Source organism: Gracilinanus agilis, chromosome 1 (assembly GCF_016433145.1).
Source record: "Gracilinanus agilis isolate LMUSP501 chromosome 1, AgileGrace, whole genome shotgun sequence".
Taxonomy (NCBI): domain Eukaryota; kingdom Metazoa; phylum Chordata; class Mammalia; order Didelphimorphia; family Didelphidae; genus Gracilinanus; species Gracilinanus agilis.
In genome coordinates, this window is record NC_058130.1 from 389,036,405 (window position 1) to 389,061,267 (window position 24,863).

The 24,863-nt window shown below is 33.6% G+C and overlaps 1 protein-coding gene across 1 annotated transcript in view; it reads right to left on the reverse strand.

Moving 5' to 3' along the window:
* Positions 1-24,863, reverse strand: part of ZNF532 (zinc finger protein 532) — a 116,068-nt gene that overhangs the window by 36,606 nt on the left and 54,599 nt on the right. The window contains exons 6-7 of the mRNA XM_044664533.1: positions 16,902-17,083; positions 11,243-11,419 (exon numbers count right to left, since the gene is read on the reverse strand). Of these exons, the coding sequence (XP_044520468.1) occupies positions 11,243-11,419; positions 16,902-17,083 (359 nt within the window). The remainder of the gene's footprint in view (positions 1-11,242; positions 11,420-16,901; positions 17,084-24,863) is intronic.

The following is a 24,863-nucleotide window of genomic DNA, read 5'->3' on the forward strand; positions in this document are numbered from 1 at the left end:
TTTATTCACTCATTACTAGGAATAATAAAAAACACTCTTTCAGAAAAATGTAAATGGTCTTGAATTAATAAACCAAACATATAGTATAAAATAAACTACATGACAATCTTTTTGAACATAGTTTCTTGTATTCTAATTTGCATATAATAAATAATATATTACTCCTTAAAACAATTTACTTTCTTTTAAAAATTCTAACATTTATCATGGGAAACAAAATTTAGAGAAGACAATAGAACACAAAATTAAATTATTGTCTTGGAATAAAAGCCTGTTGTGTGTTTACCCTAAAATACATACTAACAATTCACTACTGTTTTAATCAGTGGAGGACAATTTAATTCAATTTGCTAAATGATACAAGTGCTGCCTAAACTTTTTCTGCCTATTTAATAATGTTATGAACCAACAAGCATCCATTCTACTAAAGTTTCAAAACAAAAGAATATAGTGCTCCCAAATATGAGAGATTGTATAACTATGTCAACCTTGAATTCTTTTGATTTCCCTCAGAAAAGGATCCAGGATGATAAATGAATACATCACACTCTGAGGAATGGTGAATGATATTTGGGATCACTGACAAGCAGAAAATCCTTTATTTCTCTGTGTACTTTATGTGCTTTCCATCTTTCTGGAAACCTAATGGTTGACTATGAACCTATATAGAGAAAATGTCCAATTATTTAGAGATCTGAACAGGCAAACAGTCAGCTAGGGTATATCTGTATGTGAACGCAGAATCAAATATCACAAGACCTGGTCAAAAGTTGCTAAGATATCCCTCATTCATGGACTCAAGCAGACAGGCTACAAACTGTGACTTTGTGTCTCACATTATCCTACCACTTGTACATATGAGCATTATCTGTGAAACTAAAACAGATGAGAAACTAGTTGAGAGAGATACTATTACCCTAATGAGGATGATATAAATTTACTTTAAAATAAATTTATATCTTTACAAAAAGATAAATTACATGTGTTTATCTTTAAAAGTTATTAAATTAAAAAGAAACTATAGGTAAGACATTTTAAAGTTCAACCAATCAGATCATGACTTTTACAGATTACACTAAACAAAATTTACATTTCTACATGTCTGCAGTCACAAGGTTGAATTTAAGTGTAAAGAACAACTATTTCTATCATCTTTTTTAGTAAGAGAAATTAATGCTGAAAAAGTCACCTCAGCAGTTTCCCTTGGTAATACTTCTTAATACATCTTTTGTGATTTTGTAATCACTTATGTAGTTAAATTTTAGTTTGTGATTATATGCATGAAAATGCTTGCTGTATAAAAATAAATTTAATTCTGAGTCAGGTTCTGATATTTTAAAAGAAGTTATTATTACTAGTTATTCTGTCTACATTATTTGATTATGTGCAGGGTTTGGGAAATAAAAGTAGTTGAAATATATCTCCTGAAATTTAAAAATAGTGAATCTCATTTTTTTCCACCAAAAATAAAGTTTTTTTTTTGTTTTAGATGCAAACAAGGATGTTCTAATACATTCACGCTGTCTATTAATAGACTAGGATATTAGACTTGGACTTAAGAAAACTATTAGAATCCTTCAGGGGACAGACAATTCAGTGGCCTCTCAGACTCAGAATCCACATTTTTAAAATGGGGTGTTGTAATGATGCTGTTACTAACTACCTCAGAGTTATTGTGGAGCAAGTGCTTTGTAAACCTGAAAGTATTGTATAAATGAGTTATTATTATAGATTATGTCACTGTTACTGAAGTCACTACTACAAATTTGACATTCATGCTTTTCCCCCCAAGGCAGTAAAGAATTCTTCCTTGTGACTTCCTAGTAACTAGCTACACATCATTGGATCTAGGGATCTATTTCCTTCCAACCCTTGGTAGTTCACATTTTCTCCAAATCTTTGAAACTGCCAACATAGGAATTTTACTTTATAAGTGCTGTTATATCTGTCATCACAGATTCTCCAAATTAGATTAAATTTAAGACTTTAATGAATTTGTTTATGAAACAATGGGCCCACGCAATAATTTTGAAGATCAGAAACTTCTTTTGGTCTAACCAAAAGTGTCCTCTAAAATCCATCTTTATGTTAGGGATGCAAAACCTTGACACTACATCTCCCAAATGTTTGCTTCCCTTTTGGGTATTTTTTACAAATAATTTTTAATAATCAGCAGTACGCTTACAGAGCTCTTTTAGGTTTATAAAGTGTTTTCTGAGCAGTAACAATAGGAGATAGATAATGAAAATATTAGTCTCCTCATTTTGCAAATGAGGAGATGAAGGGGGCAGCTCAGTGGATTGAGAGCCAGACCTAGAGATGGGAGGTCTTAGGTTCAAATCTGGCCTCAAACACTTCCCAGCTGTGTGACCCTGGGCAAGTCACTTGACCCCCATTGCCTAGCCCTTACCACTCTTCTGCCTTGGAACCAATACCCAGGATTGATTCTAAGATGGAAGGTAAGGGTTTAAAAAAAATGAGATGAAGGGTTTGAGAGATTGCTGAGGCAGCATTTGAATCTAGCTCTTATGAATATGAGTCCACTGTACTATAATGTCTCTAAACTAATACTACTAAGCTTAATATGAAAATTCCTAATAATAGGCTTGTCTAAAGTAAACTTCTCTCTCTCCCATGTTGCTCTCTTGACCTGGAGGCCAAATACCAGTGAGTAAATGGAGATAGATGTGCCACTGCCAAGGAAGTTAAGAGTCACATGACAGGAAGTAATAGAGTCAATATCAGGAGACCACAGAGCAAAGATTTCCCAGGCCCCATCCCGCTGGGCAGCCCAGGCAAATTAAGAAACTGTGGATGGCTCCTGAGATGTGACTTGTGAGAGTTATTAATGTGTGAGGAAAAGGCTTTATAAGGCAAAACTAGGAGAAAGTGGGGGGTCTTTGGCATCTTTGGATGGTGCTGACTGAACCTGCGGTGGAGTGTATCGAGGCCCATGATGGCAGTCACGGATTAGCCAGCTAAGTACCTACTTTCCCCCCTCCTTCCTCCTCCTCTTCCTTTAGATTTAATAAAATTAAGCTACGACTGGCCCCATAATTTTTAATTCTTACAGGCTCAAAAATTCAATTTACTTCATTAATCATTTATCAATTACAAATTATGCTGAGGGCTAGGAATATGAAGACTACAATGAAAGAACCCCTACCCTCACAGAGCTTATAGTCTATTGTTTGTTAATAAAAAAAAGAAAGATAAAACTAGAATCCTAAATGAAGCTATGTAATCTGAAAGATGCTACTTTTTGGAGTAAATAGAAATTTTGAAAACAAAATCCTAAAAGAAACAAGTTATTTATTTCATGTAACCTTCCAATCTCTTTGGCATTTGTGTACCTATTATAAGTTTAAGTTGTCTCTATGCACATATTATGCGTGTATGTATATACACATAAATGTGTATGTTTGTGTATATGCAAATGCATATATACATATAAAGATTTTTCATATAGTAAAGGAGCATCAGAAAGTGTCAAAAATCAGTTTTTAAGCCTATCTTAAAATGTGGCAATAACACGGTTAATGTTTTCAAACATTATAGCAGCACAAAGCTATAGCAATTATTATGTATTTTGTTCCCTCTATGACTCTTCCTTCCTATAATAGGTATATATCTGACCTGTCCCCTTTTTTAAACTCACTTTTTAGTACAATTTTAATTTGCCTGATTTCTGAGAAGAAAAAAAAAAGACAAACCAATCATTTCACCCCTAGACTAAATTTTCACTTTAAACTCCTCACTTATACAGATACAAATATATTTGAAAAGGCACAGACACATAGGCTCCAACTTGATTCAGATTTCCTTCAAATTCTTCACTGGCATTTCCTAAAGTAGTTCTGATCATTTGTTCCCTCCTACCCACCACTTCCATATGCATCCCTCCCTAAAGCAAGCAGAATTTTAAATTCTTCCCTTGCAACCAAACATAAAATTGGTGCTGGACAAAGAAGGAGCAGCATAGGAAAAATACAAGATAGTATGGCAAAGTGAAAATAGTCACTCTGTTTCCCTCATATTCATGGTACCTATCACTTTGGAGATTCATGAAGCTTTTTCCTCCAGAGGAAACTTTCTATCTGCTCTGCTTTGAGAAGACAGGAGAAAACAAATGGATAGATATAGATATAGATATATAGCTCAAGAACTGCTAGAGGTTAGTGCCCATGCTGTCTCATATGATATGAAACCAGGAATTATAATTTTGGAAATAAGGACTGGATTATTCTTATGTATACCAGATTATTTTCCTATGAAGAGGTGTTTTTTTTTAAAATGAAAAGAGGGGTTAAATGAAAAATGGGCCCTTTACTAGAGTTTATTTCATCATATTCTCTTTTAAAAAATATCTCCCACAAAATTAATCTTTTTATCCATAGGTATTTTTGTCCCTAAAGGAAGAAAATGATTACACATTCAGTTTTAAGTGGCATGTGAAATTCAATTTAATTCAAACACTGAATAAATGTTTGTTGAACTGAATTAAATAACCATTAATTAATCAATACAACTATTAATATTAATGAGAAAATAAGGAAGAAGTATAATAATGAATAAATAGTGCTTTATAATTTACCAAATACTTTCTTCCCAATCCTAGAGCTAGAGATAGTGTAAAAATAATTCACTCTATTTTCAGATAAGTAAAATTAGCAACAATGACACTACTGAAAACAAATTAGACAAAATGCAGTATTAGTATACACAAATAAGGTCCATGTTAGAGGTTGCACAATTTTTAGGGCAATGAGGGAATAGAATGTCAAGATAACTGAAAAATAAGAATATATCAAAGGATTAGAAAATTTTGATGCTATTACTATTTCAAAAAAGGCCAATCAAGAAGATACATAAAACTACCAATCCATATGACTACATTCTCATCATTGCAATGCTTTATGAGATTTATTTTTATATGTTCTTTGGTGATGATGACAGATATTCTCTTACAAAAGATTTTATAGTAGAAAATATCTTTGTAGTCACAGAAACTGATTGAAAGTTATAGAGAATACAATATCCCATTGTGTTTAACTATTTAAAAAAGCTTTTGATTCAGTAGAGCCAATTCAACCTTTACAGTTTCTCTTCCAACAAAATGTTCCCAATATTTAATTTAAGATTATTAAACATTCCTTGATAGATGCAACATCAGAGATAACTTTGTTTAACCAGCCCAGTTATTACATATTATCAAGCAAAGTATATAACACATGCTTGTCAAAAATGTTTCCCATCATCATGTAGAATGTCTAGCATAAACCCTAAGTGTCAGTGAGTGAAGTCTTCCAAATGATCCAGTTTGTTTTATATTGTACTGATTGCAGCAACAACAGAAATATTACAAAGCCTCCTAAATGGGATCCATAACCACAGAAAGAATTTCACTCAGCACTCTATGGAGGAAAAATGAAATGAGAGGATTTGGGGGTCATAATAAGACCAAAGCAATGGAAAAACTTCAAAGTTCAAACATGGAAGAAAAGGGAAGGATTAAAAAAAGGTAAATATTAATAAACAATAATAAAGGTCTAAGCAAACATAAACTGCTTACATTCAAATATGAGGCAATAAGAACTATCTTGTAAAAAGAGCCAGTTCCGAATTGATAGATGGTCAAAGGATATGAATAAGCAATTTTCAGGAAAAGAAATCCAAATGATCAATAGTCATATTTTTAAAAATACTTTAATTAGAGAAATGAAAATGAAAACAATTCTGAGATATCATCTCACACTCATCAGATTGTCAAAGACAACAAAAATGTAAAATGATAGATGCCTGAGGGCCTATGGGAAAACAGATATACTAATGCACTATTGTTGGAGCTGTGACTAATAGAACCATTTAAAGAAATTTGGAACTATACTCAAAAAAGCTAATAAACTGTGCGATACTGCTAGAAAGCGTATGTCCCAAAGAGATCAAAGAAAGAAGAAAAGGATTCATATGTACAAAAACATTTATAGCAGCTCTTTTTTTTTTTTAAACCCTTACCTTCCATCTTGGAGCCAATACTGTGTATGTTGGCTCCAAGGCAGAAGAGTGGTAAGAATTAGGCAATGGGGGTTAAGTGACTTGCCCAGGGTCACACAACTAGGAAGTTTCTGAGGTCAGATTTGAACCTAGGACCTCCTGTCTCTAGGCCTGGCTCTCAATCCACTAAACTACCCAGCTACCCCTAGCAGCTCTTTTTTTTTTTTTAAACCCTTGTACTTAGGTGTATTGTCTCATAGGTGGAAGATTGGTAAGGGTGGGCAATGGGGGTCAAGTGACTTGCCCAGGGTCACACAGCTGGGAAGTGGCTGAGGCCGAGCAGCTCTTTTTTTAAAGGCAAAGAGGAGGAAACTCATGGAATGCCTATCAAATGGAGAATGGTTGAAAAAGTTCTAGGATATGATTGTGATGGAATGCTGTTGTGCTATAAGAAATGATGAAAGGAATGATTTTAGAAAAACCTTGGGAAGACTTATATGAACTAAGAACAACCAAGAGAACAAATCATACAACAACAGTAACTTTATCAAAATAATGAACTTTGAAAAACTTTACCAAGTAAATCTGATCAACACAATGACCAACCACAACTCCAAAGGACTTACAATGACACATTCTAGACACTTCCAAATAGAAGACTGATGAACTAGGGTACATATTGAAATGCATTTTATTTTCCTTTCTTTCTTTTGGGGGAGTGGGCAAGAGGAGATGGCAAATGTGGGAATCTGTTTTCTGTGACTGAACATATGTATTATGAGGCTTTTTTTCTTTATCAGTGTAAGGAGGGAGAGAAGAGAGGGAAAGAATTTGAAGCAAATTAAAGTTGAATTTAAAAGTTTTAAAAAGAAAACTATTATGAGGTAAAAAAAACAAAATATCAACTAAAAACAATTTTTAATAGAACTATCCTGTGTTGTTTTATGAGGAAATCCTACAGAGAAGTTTGTAAAGATAATTCAAAGATGAGTTTAAGAGAACTTGAAAGACTTTCCTGCAATTACTAAAGAGAAGACAGAAATATTAAGATGCTTAATAGACTTTATTAACTGAAATTAGTTGAATGATTTGAGACTGAGTAATCAAACAAGTAAAGAAGTCATTTACTGATATACTGGGAATTTAATATGACTTGGGCTTTGATATTGTTCATAGAAATGTCTTTTATTATTGCTTCCATTTGTTAATAAACCTCTCTATTAAAAAATTAATGTAATGCCCACCCTTACCACTCTTCCACCTAGGAGCTGATACACATAAGTTAAAGGGTTTTAAAAAAAATTAATGTAATAAATATTCACCGAATTAAGGTGTTGTACAATGCCAGGAGCTATGGGTGCTACAAAATGTATAGTAGCATTAATGATAATGCTTGCTTTATATAGTTTTCCAGGCCCAAAGTTGTCCATACCCAATTTGAAAGACCTGCTACAGTGCCCCCCAAAAAGGTACCACAAATTATAGGATGTTTGCACCTAGAACTAAGAGCAGAACCTGGAGGAGAAAGTACACAATTCCCTTTAGGATTTGCCTCAAGCCTTACATTAGTGCTACAAATAGCACAAGGCTTCAAATCAAAGACCAATTTACTTTATGACAGAACCACAAGATTCAAAGAGCTCTTTAGAGGTCATGCATTCTATCATTCATTTTCAAGCAGAAAAATACTTAAAATACCCCTCTGAGACTGTCGTCTTTCAGAGCTCTAATTCCATAGCCTTGCTAAGAAACCAACTTTAATGGCATAAAGTTCTCTCTCATGCCTAACCCAAATCACTTTATCTGAAGCTTAGACCCATTTCTTTTTGTCTTGCCATCAATAGAAGAAAAAGAGTTACTTATTCTCCTTTATAAGTAATTAAACTGAATACAATATGCAGTTATACACATGTGGCTTATACATTTTATGGATGACTCAAGAACATCTTAGTTTGTTCCTGAAACTTGGAAGACTTTTGAATCTTTTTCTCACTATCTTCAGTTAGTACATGCAAAATGAATTCAGAGTAATTTTAGTTATACTGAAGAAAAATGTAATTAGCTGATTAAGTTATAAAAAGAAATCACTAGAAATGTACATCAAAGCCAAATGCAATAATATCCCACTTACAGGCATAAGGAAATGACTGACATTTAAAAAAAGTTTGGGGTTTTTTTTCCCCAGTCAACACTTGCATTTAAAATTCATGCTATATAGACAATTTAGACTATTAAGTATATAGCAGTTCTTGCCAATTCTATATTAAACTGATAAAGCAACAATATTTTATATTGCATTGAGGCAATGTCCTAGTTAATAAGGTACTTAGAGAAAGACGAGGGACCAAATCTAGCCTGTAACATGGTAGCTGCAGAACCATGGTTCTTAACCTTTCAGTGCCTCAGAGACATTCTCTGACTATAAACTGGAGAGTTGCTGATCTGAATTAATGGAGGAAATTTCCACCCTACAAATGCCCCACACCAATAAAGTCACAGATCCAGATCTCTCTACTCACACGATAGAAACATCTTGAATTTATAATCAAATGCATAATATTAATAAGTAATAAAACACTGATCCATAAAATTTTTTAAATGGGTATATATGTATTTCTTTCCTCCATCAACTTATTATCTTATATTTGGGGGAAAATTATATCTGGAAGCCAGACTCTGGCAAATTCAGTCCTCCAAAAAACAGCCCCAAATTGGAAGTCAATGAAGAAGGCTTCATGGTTGTTTCAAAGCTCTCATACCAAAGGTACATAATTAATTCCTTAAGCTCTCATTCGAAAGTTTTCTATCTCTTAACATATAATTTCAATAAGCTCAAATATGTGGTAGAATCAAACTAGAAGGGCATTAAGAAATTGCAGTTAGAGAAAATCCCCCCGAAAAAAACATTTTTGTTTTTGTATTTGCAGCACACAGAAGGTAGTTAATAAATGCTTGTTGACTAATCAAATGACTGCCTGAATGACATGGAAGGACAAGATAAGCAACCCAAAAAGTAGACATATGTTACCTCCTAGTCCAAAAGCAGATAGCCATAATAATAATTCTATACCATCAAACATACTGTTTATTTGGAAAGGGAGCATGACAATATGGGTCTCAGATTTAGGAAGACCTGGGATTAGGTCCTGCCTCCAACAAAGACCAGCTATGTGAGTCTGGGAAAGTCAGCTGACTCAGACAACTCCCTAAAGCTATAAACTGTAGAACAGTTGCCAGTCTGCATTAGTAATTTCCCCTCTAGCAGTGAAATCATAGGTCTGAACCCAAATTTAAAATAAAACAAAGCAAAACCCCAAGATGAGTTCATTCCAAACAATGAAAGTGAAAAGCTTTGACAATTAGTGAATTAAGTTTCAATTATTTAGAAAACATCTTCATGTGAAAATAAAGAATTTCCAGTGTTAATGGATAAATGAGAATTTACTATAAAATTACTTGGGGACTGCCCACAATTTCTGGTTACAAAGAGACAGAAGCGTGTATTTTTAGTCATCTTTCTTCTTTGTTGCACAAAAAAAAGCAGCATTTTGAGTCTGCTTATCAGGGGGTCAGAAGTAGCTAAATCTTTACCTGTCTTCATGAAAATTGGTTTCTGCCCTCACAATCTTCATGGAGCCAATCTCCCCAAGAACTATAAGACTCCAGATTTTCCATCAACAGATGGGAGGATGGAGTTTTCAGACATTTAAAAACATGAGGTTGTTGTGTATACTACATCTCTTTCAATTGAACAATAAGATTGTAGGGATGCTCAAGAGTCTCACAGCCACACAGATGGCAAACTAAGCATGGAGGTGATTTTACTAACATCTAGAGACAGAAAGTCAATTTCTACTAACTGTTCTTTTGCCAACTTTGTACTTACTCTGATGTAGTCTTTCTTTGCCTCTATAAATCTACAAAGGTCAAAGCAGAGGAATTAAGAGAATTACAGAATCATAAAACTTGAGAATCAGAATGGATCTCTCCCATCTAGTCCAAGCTATACACGGGAATCCCTAATTCCCTGGTCATCAGGGAATGACTTGATGGTCATTCAATGGCCAACCAATCTCTGAAGACCATCATGGAGGGAGGTCTACTACCTACACAATTTTTGGACAGTTCTAATCATTAGGTTTTTCCTTACATCAAATCAAACTTGCCTCTTTACCACTTCTCATCCTTACACACTCTAAGATTAATCAGAACTAGTCTTCTCATAATACAGCTCAGTATTAGATTGAATCAGAGATATTACTGGTCAAATTATGTCTCTCAAATACCCCAAATACCTATGGTAAAAGTCCAGTGTACATATGATTAGCCCACAAGATATCTGTTCTATACTGAATACTTGTGTGATAAAGGAGTTCCATTCTACTTCTTCTAGATTATCTCTCACGAAGACTTAGATATGATTTGTAAAGTATTCTGATTGATTTGGATACTCTATATCAAGGATTAGTAATCTATTTTGTGTAATGTGCCCCCTTTAGCAGGGTGGTAATGCCTGTTAAATTTCTTCTCAGAACAATACTTTTAAATCCTTTAAATTAAATACATAGGATTACAAAAGGAAATCAATTGTACTGAAATAAATTTATCAATTTTTTAAAATAAAACCAAGTTTACAAACCCTAGGTAAAAAAGCCCTCCTGCTATATAATTATAGGAATGAACCTACCATAACACACTCATAGCAAGTACTTTCCACTGTTCTTTTGTATGTGAAAATTTAAATTTGGATTCAGTTTTTAATCATGTAATAAAATAAGCAATTGGGATATTTGAATAGGTAAGACAAAGATAAAATGAGAACCTGATCAAAAGTGGGCAGATTATGGAATAAATTTAGTAAGCAATAACCCACCCTCACTGCCCCACTCTCTCCCATTCCCTTTTATTAAGGAAATAATGAAAAAATACCAGGTATAGTTAAAACATTCTCTTCCCTATAAATGTTGTGTACTGAGGGAAATAAAAAAAAAAGGAAAGGAGTAGGAATAAAAAGCTACTTATTTGTTATACATTTATGAAGAGTATATATAACATATAACATCATTTAAATTCAACATTCAAGGAAACATTAATTTAATTAGCTAGTCCAATTAGCATGTAGCAAAATTATTCACAACATGCTAGATTTCATGCTTCAGTAACATATCCTCAAATATATTTAGTAGTTACAACATCTTTCTATAATTAAAAAGTTGTGAGAAAAAAATCACAAATGAATATAACTTACTTTGGTTCTCCTATCTTAATGCCAGGATGTTGTGTGTAGGCATGTGAATGGGTACTTGGAGCAGATTTAAATGCCATTGGACAGATAGGACACTTGTAGAAAACTTCACAATGAGAACCTTGGATGTGAGACTTCAGGGCTGCCACATCAGAGTATACAACATTGCAATGAACACATCTGTTTAAACAAAAAAAGGAGCATTAATAGAAGACAGTTAAATTAATTCCAAATAAAAAATGAAGTCACTAAATCATTTTTAAAAAACCAAATGATGTATTTTGTCTTTTCAGATTTTTAAAGATTCTCCCATGAGTTTATTTTGTTTTTCTTCTGCAATAAAAAAAATTTTTTTGAGCACTGAGGAATGCCAAAGAAACCAGAAACAATATTCAAACAGTCCATTTCTCACACAACTCTACACTTTGCAAGGGCTAAGAACTAGAGTAAAGTAATACTAAGGGAGAGATCTATTACTGTTCAAGACACAGAGGCAGCTTGATATGCTAAGCAGAACTCCTAATAGGAGTTGAATTTGAATCTTGGCTTTGTGAATTCCTAGCTGCATGATTATGGTAAATCATCTAATCACTCTAGGCCTGTTTCCTCACCTGTAAAATGAGGAGGTTGGCCTCTAAGGTATCATCTCTTCTAATTCTAAATGCTAGGATTTTGTTAGAAATCACTGTGCTTAAGGTGATTCTTATGTTAGAAAATCACTCTGCACTGTGAGTCAGTACTATGGTACTTGGTTTCCTTCCCATTCTTACAACCCAAATCACATTCCAAAATTGCTAGGAAGCAGGGAACCCACATTCTACTACAAAGTGGCCTATGGGACACTAGGCAAGATTTCCAGACATATATATGAGCTGCTAACATGTCGAATTATTTATTACGCAGGTACAGAAAGATGTTAAATAAAGTTAACCTTTCACTATATTAGTATCTGGTCTTTATCCAGAGAAAAAAATATTTTTCATTATTCTAGTCCAATTTTTGGTCAGCATTTCACTATACCCCTGGGGGAAAAAATCAGTATTCTTGAACATAATCTTGTTTCCCCACCTCCATGACATTATTCTTCACACATTCTCTCTTTTATACTTGGCCATCTGTGTTTTTTCCTTCAGGATCATATCTTCTCTAACTGCTAAAATTTATTCGAATCACTATCCCATCCTACAAATTTTGTCTTTACTTCCACTCCCCCTTCTTTTTATCTTCATTCTTCTGATTGCTCACTCTGGCCTTTATTTGACTTGAAGTCTTTCTTTTCTAAGCCATCAATACATTCTGTGAAGTCATTTTCATTCTGTCAACATATCTCATATAAAACTTCTCAGTGTTGTATGAAAAGTATTACTGATTAAGCATAAATCTTGTTAAACATTATATCCATTATTAACTTAAAAGTCTGACCCACATGAACTAGCCTTTGTGGTAGAAAAGCAATGTAAGCATACTAAAAAAATCTTTCTGGTTTGGAAAGCACTAGTAGTAAATGCAATATAATGGAATGGTATAATGGAAAGAGCACTCCCTGGATAGGTATGACAAGGAGACCTAAGATCCTTTAAGTCCCAGTTATGCCATCAATGCACTGAAAAGACCTTGAGCTAATCACTAACCTTCTTTACAGCTTGATTCCCTCTTTTTTCTAGCTGGACTAGATAATCTTTAAGATCCTTTACAACTCTAAGAATTTAAAATGCTATGAATTCGATGATTCTAAGATTAAGCCAATTCCACTATTATTCATGAATTTTAAATATTACTATGATTTGCTTCATGGTATGATGAAAAATTTTGTTGTGGGCCAAAGTCCCTTCCTGAAGGCATGCTTACTTATTATACTGACATTTTCAGAAGAAAAATGTCAAGAACCACTAGAAAAGAGGTCTTGGCCAAAGCCACATATATTCAGGGGCTCAACTCAAGGTACAAACTGATGGCTTTTAGAATTTCTCTCTTCAAGAAGAAACACAAAAGTAATAAAAATAAGTTCTCCATGTCTTTGCTCTGAGTCTCTCTGACTCTTGACAGAAATATATTTAAATAGCTGCTCTTAAGGAAAAATCTCTATTCTCATGCAATTAATATATCAAACTGTGGAAAAGGTGGTGATTTAAAACAAGGGAGTAGGTGGCATAGGTAAAACTTGAAAAATTTAAGTTAGGTTTATGTGTTGAGAGACAATGTGAACTAGTGGAAAAAGTGCTGGCCTTGGGAGTAAGGAGACCCAGATTCAAATTCCCACCCCTACCTAGGATCTCCATTAAATTGTGTGACCATAAGTAAGACATTTACTTAGAATCTCAGTTTCTTCATTTGTAAAATGGGGGTGATAATACTAATGTATCCTATCATAGGATATTACAATAAGTAAAGCACTCTTAAAATCTTAAGGAGCTACATAAATATGATTTGTTATTCATTTTTAGACATGCTTGGTAGCCATGCCAGGAGACAACATACAAATAACACACTTGCAGAATGATGAACAATGAAGAGGTAAATAAAAATAATGTGAAGTTAGATAAAGTATAAAAATAAATGGAGCTCCAATGAGAGAATAATTTTTCTCCTCTGATGTAAAGAAAAAATAGTCCAATCTACAACTAAAAAATCTTTAGAAATCTTTAGATCTTTAGAAATAAAAGAAGTCCAGTGTTGGACAAATGGGAATCTGTTGGGGGAGGAACAATTCTCCAACATGACCTGGGGGGGTGGGGGTGAGGGGTTAGTCCTTTTTAAAAAAAGATATCTGGGAGTCAAAGTATCTTTAATACTAACATCAATATTTCTCTGGAATATTTTTGAGTTTTTAGAGTCTAAACTACATGGAGCACATGAGATACAGAACCACAACAGTGTTGGCATAAGAAAGTAAAGTCATAAATAAGGACTAAGGAAAAGTGCTGTGATATTGTTAGTGAGATGACAACCATGGTAAGATTTTTTTGGCACAGATGAAAGAAAAGGAAACTTTGGGTTTCTGAGGCTACAGAGGCAAAGGGATAATCTGAATTAAGAGAGAAAAACAGGACACAGACCTCAGCCAGAGGAAGATCCAGTTGCTCACCAAATTCTCTTCTATCTATGAATCACTTCATGAATCTCAAGTTGCATTGTGTCAGGTACCATCAGGGTAAAAAGAGGGCATATGTTTAAAGGGTACAAAGATACAGTCATTCCACTGAAGAAAGTTTCTGTGTAAAGAAAAAGCCACCAGAAGCAAATCCAGTGTAACAAGTGGGTGGGAACTTCAGGCACTTAGATGACCAATAGAAGAGATCCAATGGTCATTTTATATTAGCAAACACAAGATGGACTGGGAGAACTGGGAGGAAAGTCTTTATTACAAAGTCAGAGTACTAGCCACCAATAACCACCATCATGCAAGCAAAGCTGAAAATTATTCATTGCATTGCCTGGGGTGGGGAGTGGAGGTTGGAGGTATGGCAGTAAGAGAGAGTATATCTAGGCATTAGTAAATAGTCAGATATTTTCATAAGTATGTAGGCAAGAGTTTTAGATATGATAGATCAAAACTTGAAAACTCTATGATTAAAGAGGAATAATTTTTTCCTTTATAAAAGGCATCATGTACAAACAGTAGTATGCCAAGGCTGGCTCAGACATCTCAAAAGAGTCAACTATTAAATTTTCAGAGTGAGCAGTTTGGAAATCAACAAAAACTACAAATCAGGGTTTGGTTTATTGTTATATTTGATTCTTCAGGCTTAAAAGAGGAATGAACAAAAGTTAATAATGCAGATTAACCTTAAAGTATGTCATGATTATTTTTCTGAGAGCTAGTTGTTAAACATTTACCTGTGTACCCCAACTATAAACTATATTGTAGAGAAGAAATGCATATACTATCAGTCCACAGCCTTGGGTCAAGACATAAAATTTGCAATTTAAAAAAGTGACTAAAATTATATTGGAAAAGAATGACCTTTTTCAAATAACTTGAAAAATAAATAAAGGGTTACAATTTGGGGTCAGAGAGTTATTTCTTTCAGTCTGCTCACAGGAATCATTTTGAGAATTAGAAAAAAGAATTAGGAGCGATTAAAATCAGTTAATTCCACTTCGCCTTCTGAATTCATTTCAACATTTTCTACTTCCAACATGCTCTAGACACATTAAAATTTCAGTTAGTATTTAAACAATATATACCAGTGGCAAAATTTAGTGCCTGTTAAAATCTATGGGAAAATGTTTAAAGGTGATGTCTATTAAGAAATACTAAATCTAACAGTAATCATCAAAAGTATCTGACAACTATCAAAGAGGTTTGATGTTTATGTGAATCTTTTGTTAATGTTTACAAAACATAATAATTATGTTGCCTTAGAAATATACCAATGGTTTTCGTAGCAATTATTTTGTTTATATTCCAGAAGTACAGGTATGGAGTTGAAGTATCACTACTCCAATTTTATGGGTTGAGGCTTTATGTGACATTCAAGTTGATGGCAAAGCCAGAACTAAAAAACCCAGGTCTCCTGATTTCTAGCCCAAAGCTCTTTCCACAAGATATTGAAATAAAACAATGTATCAGGCTTTTGTAGATGAAAATAAGGTTGTAGGTAAAGAAGGATGACAGTCTAAATGTGGGGCAAATCTCAAGTTTTCTAGATAAGGAAAGAGAAAAGGCTACTGTAGATTCAGAGTTCAACTACAGGCAAAACCAAAGTTCCACAAAATTATCCCATCATAGGTACAACTTAATTTTAGTGCACTTAAATAACAAAGCTTATAATAATAAAATCATCTTTGAGTATAACACTTTGAATACAAGAGCACCACATATACACAATACTTATTTTATGTTTGATATAAAATACAGTAATACCTCTATTAACAAGGAAGGGTGTATTCTATAATATGCTTTGTTCTAGGCAGAATATAAGCAGCACAAATCAAAAAGTACAGGAATTATTTTGTAAATATCAAATGCTAATTAAACGTGTCAGAAAACAAAACTATATCTGGGCATTGTGGAGCAGTGGAAGGAGTTAAGTTTAGGAATTTGGGGAGAGGAGTTGTGCTCTTCAAAGAAGAAAGAGAAGAGAGATCTACAAGGGTGCTGTCCAGTAGGATGGGCTTCAGGACTGCAGTCTTTAAGAAAAGACCAGTAGGGACATAGATCTTTTCCTGGCTTAATGGGAAGCACAGTGAAAGAAGATACTCTATGATTTAAATGAAGGAGAGAGTCTATATCGATTTAAAAAAACGAAGAATAAAGGGAGGACACTGAAGAAAAACTTCACGAACTTGACCATATTGCCTACCATCAGCTCTCTTTATCTCTGGCTATGCTCCACAAAGAAGCTGGGTGCTGAAGTTTAGTCTGGTTTAGTTTGTTTTTGCACAGCTGTACATAATGCATTGCTTAGCAAGAACACTATCACTGAGCCACAAGGTGCACACCAGGGCTTAAAGCAAAGAAACCTTGTTCCCAGAGGATCTGTTAATTGAGGTATCACTGTATACCAATGAAAACTGTGATAATTCAACTCAATTCAATTCAACCAACCTTTATTAAGTACCTACTATGTACAAGGCACTGTGTGCATGGACCACTCAAAATGAGATCTAATAACAAACAAATAAATATTACTTGCACACAAGCAAATAACATACTGACCGAAAACCAACTCTCCGAGTATAGTGCAGACAGTTCTTGGTGACATGGGTCTGGAAGTGGACCGATCTGCAGATTGCCCCACACTCAGGGCACGTATATGGAGATTTGTGCTGATGGATTCTCTGGTGTGATGCAAAACTGCACTGGTTAGGAAGCAGCATCTGGCAGATATTGCATGTCTTCTAAATAAACCAAAAGGGGAAAAAAAAGTTTGGTCCCACTATGTATTTTCTAATCTGGAAAGAACTTGTTAAACCTCAAAAAAAAATACATCTCTCATTTTAAATATTATTATTACTGAGGCTAAGTCCAAGGAAAAGTACAAACTAAAGAATTAAAAAATTAAACATGTCACTCCCTAATTTGTGAAATGCAAAAACATATAATGTATTAAAATCAAACCAAAAATGGGAGCTAAAGAATATTACTAGTTTTACCTAGACTTCCTAATTTTGTTAGTTTGTGGCACTTGCTTAATATTATCTAAATACAACATTAATTTTTTCTTTTAACAGCGAGGAAAAAGAACTTTACTTACAATTAAAGGTTAAAGACTAAATTTTACTAATACTTAAACAGTTAAAAGTTATGCTTATTTTTTTTAATGTAGACTTATAACCTGGCAGTAGTCATAATTCCAACCACTTTTTTCCTTCAAAAAACTAAAAATAAACTTTAAGGCTAATCCATTTTCTGATTTCTGTCATTTCAGTAACATGAAATCTGAAATACAGGAGTGCCAAAGAACATCCATACTAATTAACTGCTTTTTTTTCTACACCTAAATAGGCCTTTAAACTGAGAAATAGACCTTTTAAAACATTTTCTTATAAGTAATTAAGACTGCTAATATCAAGGTCAGAGATAAAATTGCAAGGTAAACTAAAATCACTAAATTCTACAGAAAACCTTTAAATGACAAGACTGTTCACATATAAAATAAAAATATATATGAGTCAGTATGAAACCATCTTTAATTTTAAAACCTATTTAAAGCCAAAGCATATGAATTCAGTACTTAGCCGTGTTCCCTCATTGATAAATATGAAATAGAAACTGTATAAGGGATCATAGATTTAAACTTTGAAAGGACCTCAAAGGTCATCTGGTATGCCCTTCCCCCATTTCGCAGATGAGGAAACTAAGGCTCAGAGAGATTAAATGATTTGCTTTAGGTGACTTGATCATAGTTAGCAATTATGAGACAAGAACTGAACCTGGATTTTCCTGACACTAGCACTCTAACCACTGTAACACACTGCCTCCTATATACAAGGTGAAAGCTTTCTAAAACAACTAACACGACTTGACAAATGTAGAATTTGGAAGTGAAAAGCAATGTTTGCTATCACTGGTCAACTTTTGGCTTTTAATCAAGTCTCTCATTTAAATTTTAGATTTAACACACCACAAAATTTTATAGACTAGAAATAATATGCAAATGAATTTTATAGTTTTCTCCAGAAAAAAAAGGCAGCAGAGTTTGATGGATAGACAACTGGTCTCAAAGCTAAGAAAAGAGAGGTTCAAATTCTAACCCTTAAATATATTCTCTATGTGACTCCGGGCAAATCATTTAACCTCTTAATATTTTAGGAAATTCTCTAAGACTATAAGTTGCATCAAAGGTCCTGACCTGCATTGTTAGAGGGAAGTTTCCTATACTAATAAATCTATTGGTCCAGTCCCTTTCCCTTTGGCCTTAATGTTTTTAAAGCCATATTTTAAATGTGTTAAATACTAATTATCATCAAAGAAAAGGGCAGCTAGGTAGCACAGTAGATAGAGCGCTCAGTATGGCATCAAGGAACACCTGAGTTCAAATGCAGCCTCAGACACTTACTGGTTGTGTGACCCTGGGCAAGTCACTTAATCCTGTTTGTCTCAGTTTCCTCATCTGGAAAATAAGCTGGGGAAGAAAATAGCAAACCACTCCAGGATCTTTGCCAAGAAAACCCCAAATGGGGTCAACAAAGAGTCAGATGTGACTGAAATGACTGAACAACAATAACAATCATCAAAGAAGCAGCTTATAAGGACCTTAGAGATCTATCTATCTAATTCAATACTCTCTGTATAAAGATGCTCAAAATCACACAGTGTGAAAAAAGGACTCCCAATAATAGCATTCATTGTTATACTACACTTCCTACCACAAAGCAAGTATGTTCCAGATAGTTTTCATGAGATACAACCCCATTAAAAAGATGATTTCCTGTCTATATAAACATAAATAAACATATATGCAAATTCATTCATCAGGATCCTGTTTCTAATTTCTCTTTTAAAAATAACCATTTGTTTCTCTGAAATAAAGTCTTCTGCCTTCCTTGAAGATTGTCCAATGCCTGGTACTGAGTGGCAATGATTAAATTTCCACAGTACGTTAGTTTCTTGAATTGTACAGCGTTGAGGCTATCAATATTTTCAGATACTAATCTCTAGAACCAAAGAACATGTCTTACTTAAGCTAACAAAGGGGTTATACTTTGCAATATAGAATTGTAAATCAAATTTGCTGATGGTTTTCCTCTTGCAAACCTTAGAAACATAAATAGAATTGTGGGCTTGTGGGCCAATAGGAAAGATTTGATATTTTAACAATGAATATTATTAACAAATGCCAAAGCCATTCTTTTGATGTCAGACAATTCAAAAAATGTACTTTTTCTGAAATATTAAGAATCTTTACACAAAGAGTTTTCTATTTTTAAAAATGTGAAAAATGTTTCTATAGCCGGTATGCTCATTTTGAGTTCATCAAGGTCATTCAGATGCCAATAAGCCAACAGGGAAGAAAAGAAATGGGAACAGGAAAAGACATGTCTATTTAAAATGTCCTGCATTTGGGGGCAAAAGAAGCTAGTGAAAAATTAACTTTAAAGAAGAAAGATTGGCTTTTATGTTCCTCTCCACCAAAGATTCATATATAGCTGCATTTTAAGTTGCTTTGAATCCTATTTTATCTTTTTATTTTTCTAAGAGATTTATATCCTCTCCTTCTTCAGCAGGAGCATGACAGTAATGGGCCAATAACATGGCCTATAGAAGTCCCAAATTCAAAACAAGCTAACCTGATCATCCTTTACATCTAGGGCATCTTATGAAATATTTAAAATATTTCTTTATACATACATATAGACCATATTTATTCACATATTTCTCCTCTTCTTCATACTTTCCTTTTTTCCCACCACAATTCTCAGGGAAATGATTAAGTTTTCTCCTTAATTCCTTACATCACATCTTTACACCACACCCCAACTCCAAAGCTGCCTTTATCACAATAACTGTCCAAAATCCCTAAAAGCCCGAATAAGACTAAGGATTTTTAACTTGGCTTATCACTTTTAGCATATAGAGAACCAACTCCTACACAGACTTGGAGGTTACTATCTAGATCAGGAATTTTTAACCATGGGATCTACGAAGATAAATACATATATACATATATATATATTGATCACTGTATTTCGGTGTATTTGGTTTTTTTTTTGTAACTCTGTATTTTATTTATTTAAAAACCATTATTCTGAAAAGGAATCCAAAGGTCTTACTAGACTGTTAAAAGTCATCAATGACAAAAAAAAAAAAAGGTTAAAAACTGCTGATCTCAAAGTTTAATATGAACTTTTACTCTTGTTTTGTTGGAGCAATAAATCTCTTACTGAGATAACACTCGCAGAAAATGGTGATGTGTTTTAACAAAAGTCAGCACTGAGGGAATCTATTCTGCTGACTTTCCTGATAAAAGTTTTAATTCAGGGCACTGAGTGGCACATATGTTTTGGTAGGAGTTTCCAAGGTTTACATGTTTTTCAAAGCCCTATGAAATTCTGATTAACTCTGCTAACTACTCATGATTCCCTTAGAAAAGACTGGAATAAATTACTTCATCATTTTCATTATTTGTATAAATGGCTCATTATCTTTTGGACTAGTTGGGTATTGCTAGGAATAATACATAACAGTGAACAAAAAATAAAAGTCAGGAAAAAATGACTATTTATTAGGAGCAGCTAGGTAGCACAATGTATAGGAAGTGGGACATGGAATCAGGAATATCTGTGTTCAGATACTGCCTCAAATACTTACTTAGTCACGTAGTCTTTAAACCTCTCTATGCTTCAATAGCTTGTTCTGTAAAATAATAGCATCTACCCCACAGGGCTGTTCTGAGGATCATCAGTTAACATCTGTATAGCATTTTGCAAACCTTAAAGCACTATATAAACGGTAGCTGTAAATATTATTATTGTTATTATTACTATTATTATTATTATTAGCAGCAGCAGCAGCACCTTCACTGCACTTATCAAACCTTCATAGCCTTGGCTGTCCAGGGAACATCTGGTGTCTATAGCTAGGTAGTCAATCAAGAGAGCATGATATACTATGACTGTTGGGTTTCATTGTCAGAGGGATGTGACTGAATCATTCCAAATCTCTGAGCTCCTTCTCTCCATTCCCCACTCCCAATCACACTTGAGCACCAAAATACTTTCCTGTGATGGCGGAAGAGAAATATGCAAGTAAATGTGGCATTTATTTCTTTCTGCTGAGAATTCCAAAATGGACCTTCCTACAGCATATGCCCAAAGTAGATTATATAAGCTTGAATCAATATTTTAATCAGGGATCTAAAGGTCATAGACTCTGATAGTTTAATATGATGGCCCATAAAATTAATATATTGGTTCTGTTTCCTGACTGGTCAGGCAATCTATCATGTTATATCTGATTTTAACAGATTATATATACTATTTCTGTTTCCTGACTTACTTTTTTATTCAATTTCAAAATAAAAACACAAAGCATTTCAAATTTCATTCTCTTGATGGGTACAAAATATTTAAATTTAAAATATTTATATATAATTTCAAAGGCAACTGTAATTTTTAAAAGAAAATTCTATGGCTAAAAGAAATGCTTTTAGATTTTGACTTATTTTGTCACAGGCTCAATTAAGAGCAAAAGCCTAAGCAGAACTCTGTTTAAAATTATCTTACCACATTTATTGAGCTTCAGAACCAATGCCACAATTTATCTTTTGCCATCTATGCATTAATAAGTAGCAATATAAAAGTGGAGAATCTGGAGTATTCTTTGATAACATAAGAAAACGGCAAAAATAAAACTTCTTATTCCAATAATAGAAACATATGGATTTTTTCATATTCCTTCCAAAGCATCTTTCTTTGCAGCACTACAAAAGAAAATCTAAATGTTATGCCACAGAAAAAGCCACAGACCAACCATATGAATTATCTTAGAAATTATTTTTAAAAAATAATTTACAGTAATAACAACCCCGCACTTGCAAATCCCCATCTCAACTGTTAGTGTGGGCCATAATTTGGCTTCCCACATACAAGGTAGAAGAAGTGAAACCCTACTAGCTTTCGGGAAAATTCTGCTACTGAAAATTCAGTTAGTGGCTAGAATTTGTGATTATTTTTCACAAAGATTAAGGACAGACAGTAACTTTTTTTTTAACCCCAAACAACCCTAACTTCAACATTTCAGATTGATGACAAATATATACTGGCATTATGGGATAACAAAGGACTAAAAGTTAGGGGCAGAAAAGAATGGCGACAGAAAATGAAATGTCATTTCTTCGGTCTTTGTGTTTCTAGTTCATATGACACAAAGACCAAGTGATATTTACACTTTTAAGCCCACCATGTTCACCTCCACATGCAATAACAGTACCTTTAATTTCTTTCAAATATGTATATTTTAGAAAAGAAACAGTGTTTCTTAGAAATTCTCCTCATCTCCAGAATTCCTTGCTAGTCTGAGAGATTTCCTAATTTTTTTAAGCAACAAAGCAAAGAGTAAGACTTACCTTTTTGAGTTAACCTATCCTGATGAAGCAAAAATATGAAGTTTTGTTGTTAGCTTTCCTATTCTACATGTTGCCCATTTCAGTCGTAATAATGACTTCTTATAAACATTTTAAATAAAGGGGATTTCACTAAGTCCTGGAGCTTTAAGAAGTAAATTTATCTGATGAAAGAAATATCAAATTTAAAAAGGGTAGATATAAAAAAAAAGCTTTGATATAAAGGTTTAGGATGTCTAATTTGATAAAAAAGACATTTTCACATTCATTCTCAAGAAGGCAGCCATCATTACAAGGTGTTGTATACAAACCTACAATCCCCTCAGTTCCAAGTACTAGGACCATTTCAGACTGATCATCTTTGACAATAGTCAGAGTCAGGTTGGCTACTGTTGTGAAGTAGGTCTTCCTCACTTCACACTTTCACCTCAACCTGCCTGCTTACTTATGCATTCTCTTTCTACCTCTAAGACCTGAGAGTCCTACTAGGGGTTAGATGCAAAGTATGAGGCGGATAACCTATTGCTGCTTTATGAACCTGGTTAGTAGACAAACCATTCCACAGTTCCAGAGCATGAAGAATTCAGGACAGCTTTTTTTTTTCTTGTCCATGTACATTAGCCTGCCTCTAAAAACCATCTATATGTTCAACTCAGAAGCACTGAATATTAAACTTGAAAAGATCCAAAGGTATTAGCATACAGTACAGCCGTATCATTTTACAGATAAAAAACTAAATTCTAAAATGGGAGATTGTGACTTGCTCAAGATCACATCCCAGGCAATAGAAGTCAGCTCCCTTCACTATTGATTCTTCCCTCCAATAACAGGATAGCTTCTTTAAATGTCAAAATCAGATTTTTAGAGCTAGGAGAGAATTTAGGAATTCACTGTACAAACATGCTTTAATCAGTGGGTTTAATAGAAATCTTTTAGTCATGATCAATTTAGCCAAAAGTTTGATAAGACATTCTTAAATATCAGCTAATTTCCATTATCAGCAACTTTGCGTTTTTATTGGCTGTTCTACTCTAAGGTTTATTATTTAAGTGCAAGCTGCTGTTCTCATTATAAGCTTTCTAAAAAATTTTAAAATAAAAGCAATTAGGCTGAAATTATTCTTCACAATTATAACATATCACATGTTGTTTTAGTAAAATTTTAATATATCAAAAAGCATTAGTAAGGACAGCAGTCATCAGTTAAGCAAATTTAGAGATTTAGCAGAAGTCACATACATGCATAATCTATTGATTTTCAGATTAGTGAAATGCAATATGGTCTAATAGAAAGAGTCATGTTACAAACTAGATCTGGATTATAATCCCAGTTCTGAGACTAACTAACTTTGTGATACTGAGTAAGTCAAAGGCTCTCTAGATCTCTCAAACTTTTAAAATTCTTTGATTCTGTATTCAAACATCTCCACAGTGATAAAGAATTCATCTTATGCTGTGTCTAAATGGACTAATTTAGATGTGGGCCAGGGAAACAGAGTGTGAGCTTACAAACCTTAAACACAATATTTTAAAGATTTAGAACACATAATTAGAAAATGGAATAACAGGAGGAGGTAAGAAAATTAATCTCAGTTTGTACTAATCTATAGCTACAGTTTTATTAAAGAAATTAAGTAATGATATGCCAATGTACATGATAATTGTTAAAGCTGACCTCAACTCCCTAATGCTGCTTTGCAATTTAAGAAAAACACCAAAATATTTGTAAAAATGCTTCCTTCCTAACTGCAGAAAAGACCAAAATCTAAAGACTAGTTCTACTAATTTATTCCTTAAAAATAAACTCACCATTTTTTTAAAAACATGGCAAAAATTAGAAAAGGGAAAAACTCTATAGTTTTAAGAAGTAGAGTTCTCCCATAAGAAAACGAAGAAGTCTCCAAAGAAATTGTAGTAACTTAAGTACCCCTTTCTCTGTATTAAGGGAACAACTGGATTTCAGCCCAGGTAGGGTCAAGATGATCCATAATTAATGTGCACAATTTAGTTGAGTACCTGTTGGCTGAGTCTATATAAGAAAAGTATTTCCAAACCACCCATGTTGTCTGGCTCAAAAACATTTGGGTTTGTTTTGTTTTGTTTTTACCATCTGTG